The 21,953-nt window shown below is 41.2% G+C and overlaps 1 protein-coding gene across 11 annotated transcripts in view; it reads right to left on the bottom strand.

The window, feature by feature from the left end:
* Window positions 1–21,286, bottom strand: part of kcnip1b (Kv channel interacting protein 1 b) — a 33,593-nt gene extending 12,307 nt beyond the window's left edge. Inside the window, exons 1-3 of one of the 11 annotated variants that reach the window (XM_028984754.1) lie at window positions 20,675–21,280; window positions 20,353–20,602; window positions 147–271 (exon numbers count right to left, since the gene is read on the bottom strand). In XM_028984754.1, coding sequence (XP_028840587.1) covers window positions 147–271; window positions 20,353–20,530 — 303 coding nt within the window. In that variant the 5' untranslated portion in view covers window positions 20,531–20,602; window positions 20,675–21,280. The other 10 variants (XM_028984757.1, XM_028984760.1, XM_028984763.1 and 7 more) reach the window with 10 other exon arrangements.
* Window positions 21,287–21,953: the final 667 nt, after the last annotated feature.

Genomic DNA, 21,953 nt, shown 5'->3' on the forward strand with positions numbered 1-21,953 from the left:
TCATAGGCGAGTGTGTTACCCACTAGGCTACTACTACCCCATTTCTGAGGCAAGGATGAGCTGATGCAAAATAGGACACAGAGTCTTGGCCACAGGAGGTAAAATTGGATGGAAAAACATGGAGTTTAAGGCAATATTACACATACATTCTTGAATCCGCGATAGAGGACCTGCAGCTCCTGTTTGGTGAAGTTTGTTTGGGCCTCCAGTTGCTCGAGACCCTCTGGACGATGGCACACCATGGTCATCTCCAGCTCATCATCCACTTTATCTACAGAGAGGAAAAACAATGGTTATTCATCTTATCATGATCTTCCATGGAAATTGTGCATATTATTTTGGAATCATATTTTAAATATTTTAAGATTGTAACACATCTGTTGGGATCAAGTCTATGTCTGTTGAAAGTATTTGTTTTAAAGGTGAATTTGTTATACACTTTAGCACTTTAAGAACTCATGCTCATTCTCATGAGTGAAGCAGAAGCAGGAAAATCTAGTTAAGATGCTTTCAGCTGTTTTGACAAAACTCCTCGGGCCTTTGCCCATTCCAGATTCTAGGCCTGCCAGTGTTTCCATTCTTTGAATGCTCTTTCATACCAACACATTTTAGTAAAGTGAAAGTGATTATCATTGTGATACACTGCAGCACAGCACATGGTGCACACAACGAAATGTGTCCTCTGTATTTAACCCATCGCCCTTAGTGAGCAGTGGCCAGCCATGAGAGGTGCCCGAGGAGCAGTGTGTGGGGACGGTGCTTTGCTCAGTGGCACCTCAGTGGCACCTTGGCATTTCAGGATTCAGACCAGCAACCTTCTGATTACAGGTCCACTTCCTTACGTGGTAGGCCAACCACTATAAAAGCCCATTGTAAAGAAGTCAAATGAAAATCACAGCTAATGTATTAAAAATCTAGTGATCATATAAGAAGGTATGTGTTAACATTTTTTTTACTTAAAATGCATTTATTTACCTTTAGCAAGTAGACCTTTAGCTGAAAAACAATGACTGTCCAAGTATTGTCCTCTCTCTGTCCAAGTATTGTACTCTCACAAACACAGACATCTCTACAGGTCAAACACATGCTGTGTCAGCTTTGCTGAGAAGACGAGGTGTGAAGGAAAGGGAATAAAAGTGAAGCATGAGGGCATCTTGGCAAGCAAATGGAAGCATGTGAATCTGATTCAGGGTCCATCATCATTCGCAGGTTTTGGGTTCTGAGACCTCAGCTGTCTCTTCTCAGCCCTGGCCCTGCATACCCCTCACCTAGTCAACCTCACAGCAGCAGATGAATCATGTCTCTCGACCCGGATATCGCTCAGGGGTAAATACCCAACTCTGAGTCACTGCTTCTGTTTTACCTTCAGTGGATTTAATGGAACACTTCTGCACCTCACTGTCCTGCAGACGTTTAAAAGTCTGACCTAAAATCGCTAACATCCAGGCATTTACACAATCCATGCTCATGTAATGTTGGGGTTTTGCCTGGAGCATTTATGCAAATTGAAACAAAAAAAAAACAAAAAAAAAAACAAGGATCTGGATGATGATTTTGAGAGCATCTTCATCAAAAGAAAAGCTTTTATGGGCTGTTTGACCACAGTGTTAACAGCCAATAAGTGGCAGTATATATGATGCTAATGGCCATCATTATTATGCACATCATGTCCTGAGACTTCTTGCTAATCACAGATCTCGCAGTCAAGATGGGGCATTTCTGTTCCACAACTTTTTGGGCAAATTGTTAACAAACATATATATTTTTGGAAATGTTAGTTAACCTATGATACTGGCCATGTGAAGAATGTTATAGGGAACATGTCTACCCAATGTCTACCCAACAACTGGTTCAGTCCTTAGTAATCTCACGACTGGACTACTGTAACTCCCTTCTAGCTGGTCTACCACTATGTACCATCCGACCTCTACAACTAATACAAAATGCAGCAGCACGACTAATCTTCAACCTTCCCAAATTCTTTCACACCACCCCTCTGCTACGCTCCCTCCACTGGCTCCCAGTAGCTGCACGCATCAGGTTCAAAATACTGATGCTGGCCTACAAAGCCAAACATGGAGTAGCACCATCCTACCTCACAACCCTTATAACACCTCGCACTGCATCTCGTATACTCCGAGCCTCCAGTACTGCTCGCCTGGTCCCTCCATCTCTGAAGGTAAAAGGAAAACATTCATCTAGACTCTTCTCCGTCTTGGCCCCTCGGTGGTGGAATGAACTTCCCCTCGAGGTCAGAACAGCTCAGTCACTGAGCACCTTCAAACGACAGCTCAAGACCTTCCTCTTTAGAGAATATTTAGATTAAATTGTAATTTTCTTGTTGTCGAACTTTGTGTACAGAATCTACAACAGAGTGAATAAAATAGATGTATTCATAGTTGGGGTCCTAGTGAACCGGAATTGATCTCTTCATCGATGGTAACTTGAAAGCACGTTGTAAGTCGCTCTGGATAAGGGCGTCTGCCAAATGCCGTAAATGTAAATGTCTAGATTGAAAAAAGCACAAGAAATTCTAATAAACTTTTCTGTATTTGGCAGCAACAGTCTGGGGCAGAGGGAATCAAGTGAAACAGAGGTAGAGAAACAGATGTAGGGAGATGTATGAAGCAAGACTATTTCATTTTTTTCATAAGTAAGGGGCAACTGCGCTGGCAGATTCATTGAAGGGACAGGGTGAAGGAGATTTAAGGACATGTACAGACTCTACAGACTCTAAGCTCAGCACAGTGACACACACACACACACACACACACACACACAGCAGGCTGTCTTACACGCATGCATAAACAGTCAAAATTAAACAGTCACATATAAACAGTCAATTTTACATTTGTATAGTATGGAAAGGAGTTTGACCTCACAAAACATTGTACCCTAACAGAATGACAAGAGTGCACATCGGAGATCTGTGCTCAGGAAATATACAACAGATGGTAAATGGAATTAAGACGTCAGAAATGCTCAAGAGTAAAGGAAGCATACCAAGGGACCATCAGTGCAACATCTTGCTGCAAAAAAAAGAGATGGCACTAATTATTGACTAAGAACCCTGATGCTCAGGCAGCCAATTCCGAGTCACAGCCTGGGGGTGCAGTTTGTTTGGTATTTTCAGCCAGCAATGGCATGTAGCAGCACATGTACTTTATTAAATCTAGTTCTGAATTCATGATTACAGATTTCATTACACATTACTTTCCAAACATTCATGGTCAGCAACAACAACAAAAAAATGGAGAAAATGTATTTTTTACAGCAAATGCATTCAGAAATCAGGTCTACTATCAGATTTAAAGTATTGATGGTATTCAAAATCAGAACACTACAGATGGCATGGGTGGAAAATTCAGGACATAACTGAAGTTACTTTTTAATCCTATTTTCACTGGGGACCTTGATTTAATTTAAAGTTTTTGTTAACAGAAAAAGTGGCAAAAATAGTCTCAAGCAAAATATAAAGGGACAGACAACATGAATAATACACGACTGAAATGGGCATTTTCCCCTAGCTGGACCGAGCAGTTGTATAACAGAGCGGCTGCTCCTACAGTATGTCCTGCTCCATGTCTCATACGGGTCGTCACCTCGGAAAAATGTAGGGGGAAGTGAGCAGACAGCACTAATGAGCTGCTGCTGAATATGCATGAGCACCTGTCAGGAACGCCAAAACTCTGATCCCATCTGTCAGTCAAACGTCATCAGTCAAATCCTGCACTGTGCAGTAGATGCTGTTGTGGCCACTCCCAAAAGTAAGGTGGACAATTACATAATTGTAGCATTGAACCACAAATTTTGAACCAGTCAAATTTCACTGTTTCCTCGTTGCTAATGTGAAATTAACGAAACAGCATAGGCTTATAGAAGCATTCAGTAGCCACAAATCATCATTAATTGTACTTACAATGACAATGTGCCCCTACCCCTTGCCTTATTTTCAAGACAAATGAAAAGTATCAAATCTGGTACCCTCTGATGCTATTTCATTTTTTGGTCTATGCAACTTTTTCAGACATATTAGTATATATTAGTATATGTCAATACTGCATATATTTAAGAAAGTGTTATAGACTCAAAGCATTTTATGTCTCCTTTCAAACCAATCAACACACATCCTTTTCCTCCTTCAACACCCAGATCCCTTTCCTTTCTTTTGGCTTGTTAATCATAAAGTTTTTCCAGCACATTTGCCCAAAGGACCCTAGAGGGGTTCATAGCCTATTTAGAGCTGATTGGCTAATCTTATTATTGAAATATTTATTCACATCCACTTAATTTGTTCACCAAAGCCTTGAATAAATTCTATATAAAGGTGTTCATTGAATTCAGACATGTTTTTAATGAAACAGAACATTTTTCTCAGTATATTGTATATTGCTGGACAAATTTGAAGTCATGCCTGTAATAATGTAAATTTAAGTATGGGAAGCTTGTAAGGATAATGTGTGGTTTCTAAGGCGACACACTCTCACAGAACCCCAGAGAAGCACATTTCAAAGTCTTATATAATGCCTGCAGTGTGATGCACTTTTATTTAACAGTAAATTAACTCTAAATTAGATCAGTAAACAGTAAAATATCCCATACTTATTCCCCATAACTTAATGTCACTTTGACGTAAAGCCATTTACTGAACAGTGCTGCCTTCCTGTCTACTGCATTTTTAATGGAACAGTAAGGACTCTAGTCATCTTTCCAACTGAATGGTTATGATAATGAAACAAATATGGAAAAAAAGAGCATTTTAATGAGAATACAAATGATTCATATTATTAAAAGGTGTATGCTGTAATTTAATGTGTATGCTGTAATAAATTTTAATGTGTATGCTGTAATAAAATGTAATGATTGTGTATTTGTTTAAGCATGTTTGTGCATATTTGTAGATGCATATGCTGTAAATGAATTTGTGTCTGCCTATGTATGATTATGAGGATGTGTGTGTGTGTGTGTGTGTGTGTGTGTATGCATGTGAGCATGAATGTGTGAATGTGTCTTGTCTCTGTGTATAACAGTTTTTCCTCCTCAGCCCCATCAGCATCACTCATGACTGCTCTGCTCTCCTATTCGGCCTTACAAACTGGTCTCCATGACAACCACACTGTGGAGCATGTGGACAGGAAAAAGATGAGATGTGAGCAGAGTGTTAATGCGCCCGCTCACACAGCATATTGAACACACAGCACACACACTCATACACTTAAACATAATCAAAACACAAATTAAATAGGTGCATACATGTATCAAGACAGATTTCAACATTTTTAAATAACATGCATCATAGTTTGTATCCAATCAAATCCATACATGCGTACAGTATACACACACACAAATGTACATAACAAGGATGTTTATGTATGAGAAATCCAAAGAGCATATTCACCCGTATTCATTCATTCCTTCATTAATTCACCGTTCCTCACTGAATTTTGACGTGTGTTAATTAATAGGAAACCCACAGATCATGTCTCGTGTTAATCCATTCATCCATTCATTTAGTGAGTCAGTCAGACAGTCAATTAGTCATTCATTGTCCCTCAGTCTCTCTCTCTCTCTCTCTCTCTCTCTCTCTCTCTCCCTCTCTCTCTCTCTCGTAAGCAGTCAAGTCCTGCATCTGCTCTTGCCATCACTCTGCTTCCCTCTGCCTGTTTCTTTCCTTCTTGTGCCTCTCACAGTCCTCCACCGGTTTTGCTCGATCCTTCTTAGTTCCTTTATGAATACTTATGTCCAAAGGTGACTAGCTCCTTTGTTTAGAACAAAGGACACATGCTTCTCTCGTTCTCTCTCCGTTGACGTACCTCTGGACGGCCGCCTCTGCTTCGTCTGCAGCGTCAGTGTGCCCACCACTGCACCCATGTTGTCGCTGTGGTTACTTGGGTCGCCAAATCAATTGTCCAGTCTGTGTTGTTGTTATCCTCCACTCTTTCTTTTCCTCTGTATTGTCCTCTGTCTGTATTGTCCTCGTGCAGTTCTTCTGTGCCTCAGCACTTCTGCATCATTTTTCTTTGCCCCACTTCTATCCTTCCTTTTATCTCTGTCGATTTGAATGCTGACAGAATGAAAAAAAAAAAATCTCAAATTTTCTGTTCTAAAATGCCCCTCCCTCCACTCTTACTCTGTTTCTCTTTCTTTTTTCTCACTCTCTAGGTTTTCCCGCTTCCCCACTGCCCTCCCTCTCTCTCTCTTCTCTCTCACACACACACACTGTCAATCTGGGTTCTTCCTCTCCACCTCTGCCACGCAGTTTTCTCACGCTCTCCTGTTGGCATGCAGCGTGAGGAACTGTTGCCGCGCGGAGAGCCACGAACCCGGAGACAGCAGAGACGAGGCTCGTTAGGGGGGTTTCGGCTCAACCCCCCTCCACTACTGACATCCACCACAACATGTTTAATGGGGGAGGTAACCCCCCCCCCCCCCCCTCAACTCACACACACACACACACACACACACACACACACACTCCCCACGACAGCAGAATAAGTAACATAGACATGAATACAGACTTCCACAGATAAACAGCTGGCATGCGGAGGAAAAATACATGAACACACATGTGCGTGCACACAAAGTCACAAAACTAATATACAGTGCTACACAATGTACATGCACTCACGCAGACAGTTCGGAAATAGAGGCACAATTTTAAACACACAGCCATTTAACAATCAGCGCACAACAAAATGTTTCTGCTTGTCATTACTGCCAGGCTTTCGATCTTTCAATGCTTCGAAACAGCACGACAGAAGCAGACAGTTCTGACGTCACAGCGTCATTATAACTGGCTGGGCTTGATGGAGACGTCTCTTCACTGCCAGTCAATGTCTGCTTACAGCACTGCAATTTACTGAAATGACTTGTTCATCTGACGGATCTCTTCCTTTGTGATTAGAGAGCATGTCTGACCCAAATTCTGTATTTAGAGCTTATATTTACATATATTCACTCCAAGTGAGAATCATGCAAGGAGAAAAAAAAAGCTAAACTGAGAACATTAATACTCTTTTCGTCATTTATAAAAGGTGTGGTCCCTGTTGTTGCCTTGTTGGTTCCATTGCTTGTCCTTGTTTGTTTTCACTGGATGCTTTGAAATGATAGCCAATAGTTCATCCAATTTGGGCATCCCAGCGAGCCTGAGAGGACAGGAGGAGGCTGGACATAAAGCATGACTGGCTGACCAGACGTCAGTTGGCAAGCCTGCATAGCCTCATTAGGCGGACAAATTACAGTATAGGCGGGGCTCTGGGGGAATCTAGTCCGGGTGTTTAGACAATTTGCACTCCTACCGACTGAGGCTTATTTACACATCAGCAGGAAGTCAACAACAGATCATCAACACACCCACACGCTGGGACAACGGCGCCCCCTGTCATCTCAGCTTCAGCACCACAGCACCTACACAGTACGTGACTCTATACACGCACACACACACACAATTTAAGCAAAACAACCACCTCTTTTCATAACTCCAGCTCCATGACTTCATGATCACAAACTCTTTCTGTAAGCACATGTTTTCCTCTCTAATGCTCTCGTGCTAATACACACACGCACAATGACAAAAAACAGACATTGCAAAAGAAGCATTTTCCCATTTGGGAACTAGGCAAAATATGGGGGAATTATTTTTGTGTGAAATAATTAATGTAGTCTCTGTCTATCAGATTTGCTTCAATGCAAGGCTGAGATTAACAGCTTCCAACATGGATTGGATGTCATAGAAAATTCAGCCATATTCACATAACACCTGTTATTGTGCATTGTTACAGTTTTATTAAAACAGTGTACCGTTCTGTAAACAGGTAAATCGTTCACTTATTGCCCTGCATGACGGTTACATTATTGTGTGATGGCAATGTGTGTAGGAGTGCTTCATCATAAAGTGACAAAATACTGTATATAAAATATTTAGTGTTTGGTGTGCAATATGTATAGCAATGACAAGTTCACCAGTCACATGCAGCAAGCAGCTTTTGCCATTGCTGAGCCATAATCTCTTCTTAATTCCTACTACTTCTTACATACTTCTACATATTTATTCCCCATAAAGGGGATGTACAGTACATTAAACAGACTTTAGGTGCTGAATGGAGACAAATGCTGATGGCATTAACACACACTCACATAACACAATCTCTCTCTCTCATAAACACACACTTTGAAGCTGTGACTCAACATCTGTGGGTGTTCAAGGTATAACCAGGTTCAGATGTGCATCTTCAGTTTTACATGTGTCTGTCCGTGCATGTGTGTACTCTCATGCCAGTAGGAAAGTTATTTCATTAGCCTGTGGGTGAGCATTATGCACAGCCCACTGCTGTAGCAAGGAGTTGGACTAGAAAAGGAAACTTGCAATACAGCCAAGATTAATTAAACATAAACACATGAATAATTATAGATGTGGTACAGTCCTCCTCCTCTCTCTTCCTCTATCATTCCTTCTTATCTCTCCTACACAGACATGGATTCTTTCTTCTGTTTTCCAGTACGCCGTCTCTCCACTCTCGCATAATTAATTGCAGCTTCCGGCAAGCTCTACACATAAGGGGATAATCATTTTGGAAAGAACCACCATGCAGAAATGTTCCCACAAATCCAAAGCGCAAATCTAGAACCTGCTGTTGGAGAGACCCTGACCATTGCTGCACCCACACACTCAGAAACGGTCACACACCCGCCCACGATGTCACACACACACACACACACACACACACAGTGGATCAATATACACACAGACACACCTACACACTGTGAAGCTGACACACCCTTTCCTGACACATCACACTCAGAAAGCACTATATTTATGTGTGTGTGTATGTGTATATATATATATATAAACATCCACACCTCTGCTTGTTGATGAAGATTCTCTCACTAGTGCAAACAACAAACCCACTGAAATCCTACCTTTCCTGTAGGTGACCTGTTTGGTGTGCATGGAGAACGTGCCCAGTACGATCCCCATTGTCCAGAATTTTCTGTCCCGATCCGGAGGATTGCTAGTCTTAGAGTCTCTCGGTGACAGCTGACGCAGTAGCTGGGTGTCAAGACTGACACCTGTGCACTTCCCACATTGAGAAAAACCAAATAAATAAATGAAACCCACTCTGATCTACACTCCCACGACTACTTTTTTCGGCTTTGTTGTTCTCTCCCGGTTCACTCACCATTCGGAACCTTTTCAGCTTTCTCTACTCACACACTCTGTGTGTCTCTCTCTGCTCCTCCTCTCTCCATGTGTTTTGTATGGATTGAAGGCAATAGAGAGAAAAGGGGGGGGCGTTAGGAAATAGGAGCGGGACGGTGTGGCAGTGAGAAACAGAATCACTCTCCACTTGTACTTTCTTTATGGCATCCAAAGAATATTGTAGCACTTTTACTTAATTATCTTAATTATCTGTGCACTATGATCTACACTGTAAAAAAATGCTTTGAATATTTATGTTATTGGCTTATGATAACTAAAGCTGCTGTTTTTAAAGAGACAAGACATATATACAGAAATATACATACATACATACATACATACAATGGTAGTAAGTGGGATTTGAACCTGGGTCTTCTGGTTCATAGGCGAGTGTGTTGCCCAATAGGCTACTACCCCCCCCACACAAACACTACATAAAGAAATGAATAATTAAACAGAGTAAGAAAAAAATGAAATGAAATAATTGCATTTTAATGTTTTTGAGCCAAACACTGGGCCAAACACAATGCCTGGTTTAAATTGTCTGCCAGAGATTTTTGAGATTCAGCAATTGCTAGTTGATATTGCTAACCAGTACTAATTGATATTGAAATCGATATATTACGTTTGAGTGACGATTAGTATCTAAGAATCTTTTTTTCTTTTTACACCATTACGAAGAACATTCAAGAACTTCATAGATGAAGTGGAATGATCGTGCATATATTTCATTTCAGTACTATATCTCTTTCTTCAGTCACACTTATTCCATACTACACTTGTGGGAACCAGGGCCAACATTGGGTCATTCAGCACAAGTAAAGGACTCACCAGGGTAGGGTGCCAGTCCACTGTAGAGCACAGACACTATTTACTCACACACACACACACACACACACACACACACCTCTGGACAGTTTCACATAGTGTGCCCTTATTTTCGGCTCAATGGCAGTGGTGGTCTAGGGGGTAATGAAGCAGATCCATAATTGGACGGTTGCTGGTTTGAATCAAGGTACCACTGAGGTGCCACTAAGCAAAGTCCCATCCCCACACACTGTTCCCTGGGTACCTTTCATAGCTGCCCACTGCTCACTAAGGTGATGGGTTAAAAGCAAAACACATTTTGTTGTGTGCACCATGTGCTGTGCTGCAGTGTATCACAATGACAATCACTTCAGTTTATAACTGCTTTCATTCCAACCCATTATCGAAGGATATGGTAATTATTATTTGTCTACCAGTGACTGAAGGTGGACTGAGAGCAATGTGGTTAACTGTGATATTCTCCAGGACCAGGACTGAAACCCAAGACCTTGCCGAATGAGTTGCCTCTTTTTGGAATTAATTTCTGGCTCGTGTTTTATTATGTAGACACTTGGCACCCCATTTTTTGGAAATTGCAATGACATGAGTCCCTGTGAGATTGTGGTAATATACTGTTACTTTTGGACCGGCTGCCAAGTTTCTTTTATTGCCTTATTTTGTCTTTTCACATATTTGAAATTCTCCAGTTTTGATAATATCTGAAGCTCTGACACTTACAGCACAATCATAGATTATTGAAAGCCTTTGCTTGGTGATCGAGTTTCTGCAGCTGCTGATAGATTCTCTTATTCTATCCACTCTTGTTTTTCTCATAAAGGAGGCTCATCTTTGTTACACTTATGCATCTCATTTAATTTCATTTACAGCATTTATTAGATGCTTTTATCCAGAGCGACTTATAAACAGTAGTTACAGGGACAGTCCCCCTGGAGCAACTTAGGGTTAAGTATCTTGCTCAGGGACACAATGGTAGTAAGTGGGGTTTGAACCTTGGTCTTCTGGTTCATAAATGAGTGTGCAATCCTCTAGGCTACTACCACCCCTGCATCTATTACCAATATAACTGTGCAGTAGAATTTTAACTGTATATTTGAGGGGCAAATTTCTGGAATCAAAATGTTGTAACATCTGGTAACATCTGATGGCATCTTTAAAATATTTACATTCTGAAAAAATAAAAAAAATAAAAAAACGGAATATTCTGACACTTAATTTCATTATAGTTGACGATGCTGTACAAACATTCTATGTACCCGACATAAAAAAAGTGTGGTGCCCCGTAGGATGTAGTATGGTTTCAGGGGGGTGAGGGATGTGGATATTGAGTGATATTGCATGGGGACACTTTGTAAAAGCAGTGTGATGGTGTAATATGTGCTGAGCAACATACCAAATTGTTAATCTACAGGTTTAACTCTCACAGGCGGTCGAGCGGGTTGACTTTTCCTGTGCTGCACACCAAATTAACTGGGAATGCATAGAACAGCAGGGAGTGAAGGATTAGCAAACAAAACAGATCTGAATGGAATGAATTAGCGAACAACCCTGCTGGCGCTGAGCATCCTCGGTATACTGGGGAGTTGCAGTCCTGGGAGAAGGTAAATGAAAGTACCGGGAAGGATGTAGCTGTGTGTGAAGAGATAGGAAAGGGTCAGAATAACAAGAATGGGGAAGATGAAAAGAGAGATTTTCTTCTTCCTCAGCGAGTGGAGTTGCCAGGAGAGATCTCGATAGCAAGTCTCGCGGAAGCCAGCCTGGACTAGTTTCCTCTTCTTTAATCTCACCTTTCATCCCTTTTGATTCTCTCTCCCTGCCTTCATATTTCACCTCAGCACCCAGCTTCCCATGCCTCCAGACTCATCTCTCTCTCATCCAGCGTTTTAGGGAACCTGTCACATATCCTGGGTGTGAACACAGAGGTGGTGAAACAGGTGAAATGAGGTGAATTGCCATGTTCTCAGTTCATATTGATTCTCAGTACATGATACTCAGCACATAATGGTTTCATGTCTTTATTTCTAATATGTTGGGAGTACACATGAATGTCAGATATCTGGGCAGTAGAGGACTAGCGGGTAAGAAGAGTACCCATAATCGGAAGGTTGCTGGATCAAAACCTGAACCACTGAGGTCCCCTTGAGCAAAGCACCGTCCCCACACACGGCTCCCCGGGCCCACTGCTCACTAAGGGTGATGGTTAAATGCGGAGGACACCGCTTCACTTTTACTTCACTTCACCTTAAAGCTATTAATCAACAGACTATCAACCTGTTGTGTATGAGATGACAACAGTCAAAGGGAATTTAGTCACAAAGAAAACAGAGGGGACTGTGTACCAGCAGGGGATTTAAATATCCAGAATGAGGAAGTATTTGAATCCACAATGGCAGACCCATCTGTTTAATATACCGAATCAGCTCCAAGAAATTGTTAGTTTTCAATTGTCCAGGATAAGAGCTCTCATACATTGTATGTGCTCCTATAGCAGAAACAATTGCAGAATACTGTATTTAGGGGATATTTTGGGACACTTCTAATTCTTTTTCATGCATCTGAGGTAATGTGATGGCAACAGACCAGGCTAGACTTTTGCAGGCAGTTTAACTCGAACATGGAAATGGACTTGACTGGATTTATTTTAAAACTGAACTTCAGAAAAACACATGTGCCAGTGGAATTGAGGCCAGTCAAAAAAAAAAGAAAAATATGAGTCATAATTTCAGTCTTTGAAGTTCAAATGTAAAGCGTATATTCATGTTTAATTGGAAACGTGTTAAAAAAATTACAGTACCAATGCCATCAAAGGCTCACTGAGCCAAAATTCTCCCATACCACTCTGTTGCTATGCTCCTTCCGCTGGTTTTCTGTAGCTGCATGCATCAGTTTTAAAATAATAATGCTTGCCTCCATAGCCAAGGAAGGGTCAGCACCCTCCCACCTCAGATCTCTTATCACTCGCTCTGCACCTCGATATATCTGATGCTTGAGCACTGCTCATCTGGTACCGCTATCTCTCAAGGTACTAGGAAAGCATTCATTAAGACTCTTCTCTGTCTTTGTTCCTAGGTAGAGGAATGACCTTCCACTAGGACGGCTAGATTTTCTAACTAAATCTTGTCACGGTCCTAGCGCCGGACCAGAACGTGAGCATGTGTAGGGACGCAAGAAGGCACAAGTTTCTTCCGGTTTAATACGGGAACGAGAGACGGTGTGAGCTGCAACAACACACGGATGTTGTCGTTAGTGTTCCAGGTTGAATTGGGGACAGGATGAGAGGGAAGAGTTGAGAGGTGAGGAGATGAACAGGATCAATCTTACTGAGTTAAGGTGGAGCAGGAGCCAAGTCCAGTTGACGAATGCCAATTAATGACTAAGCAGCTGGCAGGGGCCATCTTGCCAGTTTATGGGAGTCACGTTACTTCATCTCCGTGTTGCTCCCGGTCAAATGGATGGAGTCATGTGACAAAGCTTATATAAAAAGGAATTGTATTTGCAGATCAGGTCCTAGTAGGAATAGGTGTTTGTAAAGTGGTAGTGGCTTTGTGGGTTAGACACTCACCTATGAACCAGAAGAACACAAAGTCTCAAGTTCAAACCCCACTTTTTTTTTTTTTTTTTTTACTATCATTGTGTCCCTTAGCAAGACACTTGCTAACCAGGGGGAATGTCCTTGTAACTACTAAGTGTAAGTTGCCCTGGATAAGAGCATCTGATAAATGGCATAAATGTAAACCAAATGAGGGATTACAATGATAGATATCTTAAAGAATTTATGTAAGTCGCTCTGGATAAGTGCATCTGCCAAATGCTGTACATGCAAATGTTCAGGTTTACATTGTATTACACTGTTAGTTGCATGATTGCAGTGCTGCCTAGTCTGTTTTGTCTGGACAAAGACAAGTCACTTATGCGGCTAAAAAAAACAAAGCCACTAGAACATCTCAATTCATTTCCCAGAGAGGTTATTAGATTAAATTAAACCGCGTACACAATAATCTGCCATTAAATTGCCAATTTCACATTTAAAAAAGAGAGATCGCTTGCCCTCTTCTGGTGAAAGGATTAAAGTGTATATTCTGTTGCTTGACAGGCAGAGGGCAGAGTCTCACCACCATCAGCCGCCGCTCTCATAAAAGCAGAAGTGCCCATTACAACATAACATCGATGATAGAACAAGTAACAAGCACACAATATCATTTTCTGCTCATCTCACTTCTACAGCAAAAGAAGGCACTGTGTCATCTGGATTGTTTGAGAAGAAATATCCACACTCCATTATATCACAAAGGAAATCACAGGGTGTCCAATGCAGAAGAAGAATAAGCAGCATTTTGTTTTTCATATTTAAACTTTGGCTCTGGAAGGCAGGGTTTGTAAGAAAGAAGCAAGTTTCCCTCGTGACTTTTTATATATATATATATATATTTTATATGAGCTGTGGGTCTGCAAATCCTGTGACCACGAACTTCCTTAGTAAGAGTTTGGGGGAGATCCAGGCCCGACTGATCAACATCAGTGGTATCTGAAGAGGAGTTCTGACGACCGACTTCATTACTTTTCCTGTTGTTTTTTGTGTGTGTGCGGGACTGTGCATGGATGCCGTGCAGCCAGTATCAGAGAACAGCAGCGCCGCCGTGACTGCCAGCTGTGGCCACGCTGCCTTTTAGACCCTACTGCAGCAGAGTAAACTGGGGTGGGGGTGGGGGTGTGATTTCAAGAAATAGAAAGCATGGTGCAGAAAGAAAGAGAGAGTAGGCTAGAGGATATAAATAAACTGTGAGAGGAAGAAGATTACATAAAAAGGGGGGGGGGGGGGTTTAAAAATTAAAAGTGGAGACGTGCACTGTCAGCTCTGATCTGTTACCATTAGAGAGAGAGAGAGAGAGAGAGAGAGAGTATAATGGACTGTACAAGAATATAACAATAAAAAAAGAAGTAGAGCAGAGGGGATTGGTAGAGGCTGATTGAACAGCTGGGCCTAATGAAGAAATCAACTCTAAATTGATCTGAAACCACGCGAACAAAATCGACTGTGGATTGTGCAGCTCTGCTGCAGTGAGGGGAGCCAGTGCTTTAAGATGGGAAACACTGGAGCCAATTCCAAATCGAATGAAATAGTATCATCAGTAAACTCTATATCCTGAGAAAAACTGATTAAACAAAATTAATATACATGACTATACACACACATATATATATATAAAAAGATGTTTCATCTTACCTAGGTTCTGTTGTTTGCATGTGTGCATGCGTGCTAAATGGAGATGGGGAAGAAGAGTTTTTGGCACACTTGCCGTGCAGTGAGGTGTGGTCAGCCTCTGTGCCGTGGGGAGCTGAGTCCAGGTGTTGTGTTTAAAGTGTGTTGAAGCATATGACATTGTGCGTATGCAGCACCGTGCACTCTAAGGGTGTTTAGGTGTACATTCAGAACAAACTCAATATTCTAGTGTTTGTGTGCTTGAATGTTGTGCAAGCTTACATGTCGTGTGTGTGTGTGTGTGTGTACTCATGAGACAGAACTCGAGGTGGGTCAGGTCACTGATTACTCACACACCCTTGGAAGTTGCTGTAGTGTGGCTTTTTCTTTATCGGCAAATGCCTGCCAGGGTCTAAACGTCAGAAACTCTTCGGCCATAACTACGCGAGTTATTTTACATATGTAAAGCATGAACGACTAATAGAACAATGAAAGACTACTAGAAAATTCAAAAGAAGAAAAAAGGGACAAAATAAATGCTTTGCAAAATACTTAGAGGCTTAGAAAGCCTCCAATCACCAAACAAAAGAAACAGCCTAAATAAAGTAGGAGATAACCCATTAACAGCTTATCATTATTATAAAATGTAATGCATTTATTGAATGACCTTAGAATGTTAGAAGCTTAATATACACATGGTTTGTAAACTAGGCCATTCAAAATCCTTGGTTCACAAACTGTGGTTTTACTAGGGAACCCTCTAATCTCTGAGATTATTGTTAAAATTGACAGCTACTGTGTATTTAAATACAGTTTGGTAATTATTTTTGATAAATACTACACTCTCAGTGTATTAGAGTTATTATCCTTCTGTGTAAAGATTTAAATGGAAGTACTGTAATGCCATAATGTTGGTTCTGAGGTGTAAGACTGTAAATCTGTAATACTGTAATATACCTAAATATTATGCTAATTGTTACAGTTAAGGCCTCAATCAGTCTCTGTAGTGTACCTTTCTCTTTATGCACAATGAAAACAATCAAATTCTGCACCAAACACTTTATGTAAGTCAATAGCTGATGACTGGTTGACATATGGGCTTTTGTTTTTGTTAACAAAATTGCTTGCAGTTTAAATAATTTTTTTTTTGTTTTCACTAAGACTTTTGCATAGTACTGTATGCTTTATAAAATGAGGAAAGAGGATGTGTACATGATTACTTCATGGTTAGTAAAGAAGCAGGAGGCGTTGTGGAGGAGCACAAAACAGCTCAAATGTGGTTTGGTGTCTTACATGTCTAATGTCACATTTACATAACACAATTCTAAGGAATCTTGTGCTGCAGCTGAAGACCAGGAAAGGCTGAGAACTGAGATATGAGGAGGAAGAATGGCCACCAGACTGAAGCAGTAATCCTTCCTTCTTCCATCTGTTATACTGTCAAATACACTGAACATTTAGATTTATGACAAGCACACAATTTGTGATCAGTGACTCACTGGCAAAATCATTCTTTTTGTAATCCAGGAGCGATTTACTCTAGTGTACTCTATTATTAGATTCTGTTGTGTAGCAGAAATGCTATAACTCTGGAGTTTTACATGTAAATACAGTGCTGCATTTCGTGGATTGCAGATCCACATGTGACCAAAAGCATTTAAATTAAAGTAAAGTGAAGTGATTGTCACATGTGATACACAGCAGCACAGCACACGGTGCACACAGTGAAATTTGTCCTCTGCATTTATCCCATCACCCTGAGTGAGCAGTGGGCAGCCATGACAGGCGCCCAGGGAGCAGTGTGTGGGGACGGTGCTTTGCTCAGTGGCACCTTGGCGGATCAGGATTCGAACAGGCAACCTTCTGTTTACGGGGCCGCTTCCTTAACCGCTAGGCCACCACTGCCCCACTATTATAATCCTATTCGTCATTTTAGAAACTAAAGTAATGTGCTATAATGCCTTTTACACCAATGACACACAATTTCATGTGACAGGACCTTTTGCTGTTTATTTATTTAAAAAATAAACTACATATAGGTTTTAATTACCAGAAGACACATATGATACAATTTGAGCAACCGAGGGACTAAATAATGTGAAGCCGAGGTTGTACCAAGGTTATGGTAGGAGTAAAAGTGACTGTTTCAACAGCATCACTTTTTTCTTGCCAACTGTATTTCAGAGTCAGCAAATCTGAAATTTCAAAGAAACGTCATCCATCATGAGTTGCTGTAAAAATGCCTTCCACTAGGATTTTATTACTGAATAAATGCCCAGAAATGATGCAGATGCGATATATATTTATATTGCAACAACCACTGAGACTTTTGGAGGGGCCACAGTAATGCAGTAATGTAAGTGCTAATTAATAACCATGCATGCACCACTAGCTGTGTCTCCCATCTCTTTCAGTAAGCACACATTAGCCTAATAGACACAAACACAAAAAGTCCAGCAGCAAGGCTGTACCAACGTAGAGTACAACAACACCAGTAGCTCGGGGGTGCAGCAGCTTGGATTTGCATCCTTTTTTCAGCAGTGTAGGGTAGGAGTTGGGCAGTGAGCTAGAAGTTAAAAAAAAAAAGGCTGTGGGCACAGGCCTGTCAGCCATTCAGCAAGCTCCACCACACAATGTCTGCAGAACAGCGAGCCCCGGGTCCCAGATTCAAATCCCGTACCTCTGCAGCCCGCCAAGCTTCTCAAGCAAGTACACTGAGCCAGAGACACTTTTCTGCAGCCTGAGAGCAGTACAGAACACAGCGTCTATGAATCAGCCCAGGGATGAGTAACATACCGTAAAAATACCTTTCGTTAAAGAATTTCTTATGTCAGTAATTAGCAACATTTGCATCGCTTGGCTTTTCGATACTGTTCTTATCAAGAGCTACTCCCATTCACTAATGACAGGTTGTGTGTGCCTGGAGCAGCACGTGTTGTTCAGGGACACAATGGCACTAGAAGATTTTTGCAACAGAGGGATTAGGAATTAAATTGTTTTTATAGGTCAGCTGTATCAAAGCCAACATCACTGACAACTACTTCCAAGTCAAAACTATTTGTGAAAATACCTGAGCTGAAAAGCATTTTTTTTTTTTTTTTTTACAATTTTCTCCTTCTACGAAAAACATTAGACAATCAGTGAAAATGTACATGTACGTTTATCAGTTATTTATCAGAAAATATCAAAGCTTTTAATGTTGAATGCTGGATTTGCACAAAAACAATATTTTTTTTACAATCTTGTTCACAACAACAACTTGTATATATTAATATTTAACTGCTTTTGGACTTGCATAGTTCAGCAGTCATGAACAAGTGTGAAGTCTAATTGTTCAGATCAGAGCTCCTAAAATTTTGATGAATGACAAATCCTACATAATTGTTGACACACATATTTGTTCTGCATCGTAAATGAGACAGGATGCATGTACTTTCTCAATCATCTCCGGTTGCATTCCTCTGCACTGTGAGCTGTTTATGAATGTCTACTCTGACATCATAGCAGTTTTTAGTACAAAACTGGCAATATAGGAGTCAGGATGTGCGTTTGAGAGCCGTTACAACATTCAGATATATTTTGGTATGCGAGAACATAATTTCATGCAGGGTATTTATATATCGGTGCATATATAACATCTCGGAATTCCACAGACAGAGACATATTAACAGGACATTTCTATACACAAACTCAAATGGCAAGCAAAGCACTATTTCTTGGGATCTGTGCAAAATCTTCTCACTGTCACAAGAATTTGGTATGTAAAAACCAACACAGCAGGCGCCAATTCCAGAAGGATGCTGACAGAACACTTTCAAACACGCAAAGGACAAAACGTGGCCTGGACACACATGAATCTTGCTCATCAAGCAGCCATGAACCCATTTTACGCTCCTCTTCACCCTTTCTGATGTAGTGAGATTGACTGTGAAAATGTCAAAGCCCTTTTTTATTTCACTCCAGAGGTTTCTTTAGTCAGCTGTAAAACACGAGTGAAAATAAAATTGCCACCAATGAACTGTCCTCCAACAAACAGTAATGATATTACTGTTGAACCCGGATATTCCTCATATAGAGGAAAAAATTCAGGAATATGTTCACAATATATTTCAGTAATTTCCACAATCTGTTGAAAAGTATTTGCTGGAGGCATTGAAGCTTAGTTATCATTAGTATGTGAGGTTAGAGACAGTTTCTTTTAATAGTACTGCTGTGGTTGCCATGAAAACACCAATCGGCAAGTGTTTGGCTCTCACTTTAGAGTACATTTATATACAGAAACCATAGAACTGTGGAACCAGCATCATTGTTCTCACATTGGTAATAAAACACATTCCTATTTTTAGAATGTTTAAGATATGAAAAATATTTCTGCAATCATTAATTTTCAATTTTTGCATTGGCTGGTTTAAATAAAGATGGACCAAACGTTAAGGCAAAATACTAAAATTAGTAGGTGCTGACACATAAGGAAATGTATTTTATGGAAAACGTTCCTTACAAAGAAAGACCAAGCTTGCAGCAGTAGGCATCATGGTGGAAAGAGATGAAGCAACATGATATGCAGAGGAAAAACAATGCTCAGATATTCTGTTCCCTGCGACATGACTTGACAGAATGTTGTAATCCATGTAATGGCATCATAGATCCTTCATTGTCTATCGCATTTGGTCTCATAATGCAACAGTCTAGTCAGTGTGTAGGTGACTTTGCCCTTGGAGAAATTCAAAGAAAACTACAAATATGAATGGTCCTTCTGGCATTTCATGATATACTGTGGAATCCTTGAAAGGCCGCCTGATAAGCAAAACCTCAGATGCAATGCTTTCGTACCTAAATACATGAAATATGGTTTGGAAACCGTTTATGATCAGGATCTGTCAGTAAATGCTTTTCCGTACCCTAAATTTAGAACATCACATTTCTATGCTTCATTCTTTCAAATTCAACATTTGTGACAAATCCTTCCATGCTCAGGATGGTCAGGATATGAACAAGCTATGGCCAGTATGGATAGGAAAATCCTTTAATCACTGAGCCTGGTTACCTCAGGCAATGGTTTGCATGTCATATGTTCAGCAGTGATTGACAAAATTTTGACAAACAGCTAGTCTCAGATGGGTCATACCTTTGCTGAGTGTCCCAAAGACTAGTCTTCGCAGTGACTGGATGAACTTCAGCACACCCTGTCTGCAGCGGCTGGTACAACCTGCCATCCTGAACGAACAGCAGTGGTCCACAGTCGCAGAATTAGCCTCAAGGAGGATCCCCTTCAAATGACCCTCAGTGACAAGGACAAGGGTCATGCAAGGGGTTCTTCCAAAAAAGACAGTGTCCCCTTTAACAAGTCCAGGTAGCACAGTGTCCTTGTGAAAAAGCTGTGGTTGTGGAAAGAAACATTAAATTTGAATGAGTCCAAACATTAAGTAAGGAGCAAAATGGAAAAGTACCTATTGGGGAGAGAGGTGGCGCCTCCATAAAGAAGAGGGAGCTGAGCCCTGCAATAGGAAGTGTCCACTTCAAAGGGCAGAGAGTCCAGTTTTATCACTGGCCTGTCATGCACAAAAAAAAGCACACCCACTCCAAGACACGCATGCACTGACACTCACACACACTCTTCCGGAGCTCAGAATCCGTGTCCCCTCATCAGAAACACAGTTATTCCAAAAAACTGACTGGACAGGGACAGCCAAGCGGCACTTCAAACTTCTGAAAGGAAAAGTTGGTCTGTGTCGACAGTGGAGAGCTGATGAATTATTGAGGGCATGGAGGAGGCTTCTGGCAAGCCGTGGTGCTGCACGGAGACCTCTGCTTCATGGAGCTTCTGTGTATCCATGGAGATGGAGATATCCTCGCCCCTTGTGCCCCCTCCTCTTCTTTCTGTTGGGTACCGTTGATGGGACTGCTGCCCTAGGACTCCCGGTGATCTTCTCAAGCCTGGTCTGCTCAGCTTGAGGATGAACCCTGCAGTGCTACACCAATGCGTGCAACGATCATCCTTTCCTCGCATGTGCGTACGCCGGCTCTCCCCTTCCTCCTCTGCCCCTCTCTCCTCTACGTTGCACTCCTCCCTCTCACTCCCTTGCAGCTAAGACACATCACTACTTGCTCCTCCCCTCCCTCATCGCCTTCTTGTCCCTTTTCTGTTTTAAGCATCTTATACCTGAAGGCTGCCGATGCACCAACAACTGTCATCCTGGGAAAAATCAATCAAAGTAGCGAGTTGTGATTAAAACACACACACGCACACACACACACACACACACTGCATATACACCAATTCTTGTATGGAGACCAGAAAGCATAAATCATTGTAATAAAGAGTCTACAGGCAATCCAAAGATTAGCACAAGAATTACACATCTCTTATTTGCACCAGTATGCTGCACTGTCACTTTGGCCTGCGATAGCATGCTAATTACATTTTTTTAATTAAATTACGATAAAAAAGCACAGCGTGCGAGCCAATTGAAGGTTGTAAACACCACTTATGTGCCAAATAACCATGGTTACAGCACTGCTCTGAGAACAAAAGTCACACCACTGGGACCAGGGAGTATTTTCATTCCAGTACTATGGTGCTTAAAAATGAAATGTAACAACGGGATACCCCCACGCTCTCAATTATTTACAATGTAACAAAGCAATTTTAAGCACCCTAGCAAGCAAAACAGCACCTAAAATAGCACCACAGGCTTAGAAACATGTAGCGTACCGCCATTTAAATGT

Source organism: Denticeps clupeoides, chromosome 6 (genome assembly GCF_900700375.1).
Source record: "Denticeps clupeoides chromosome 6, fDenClu1.1, whole genome shotgun sequence".
NCBI lineage: Eukaryota > Metazoa > Chordata > Actinopteri > Clupeiformes > Denticipitidae > Denticeps > Denticeps clupeoides.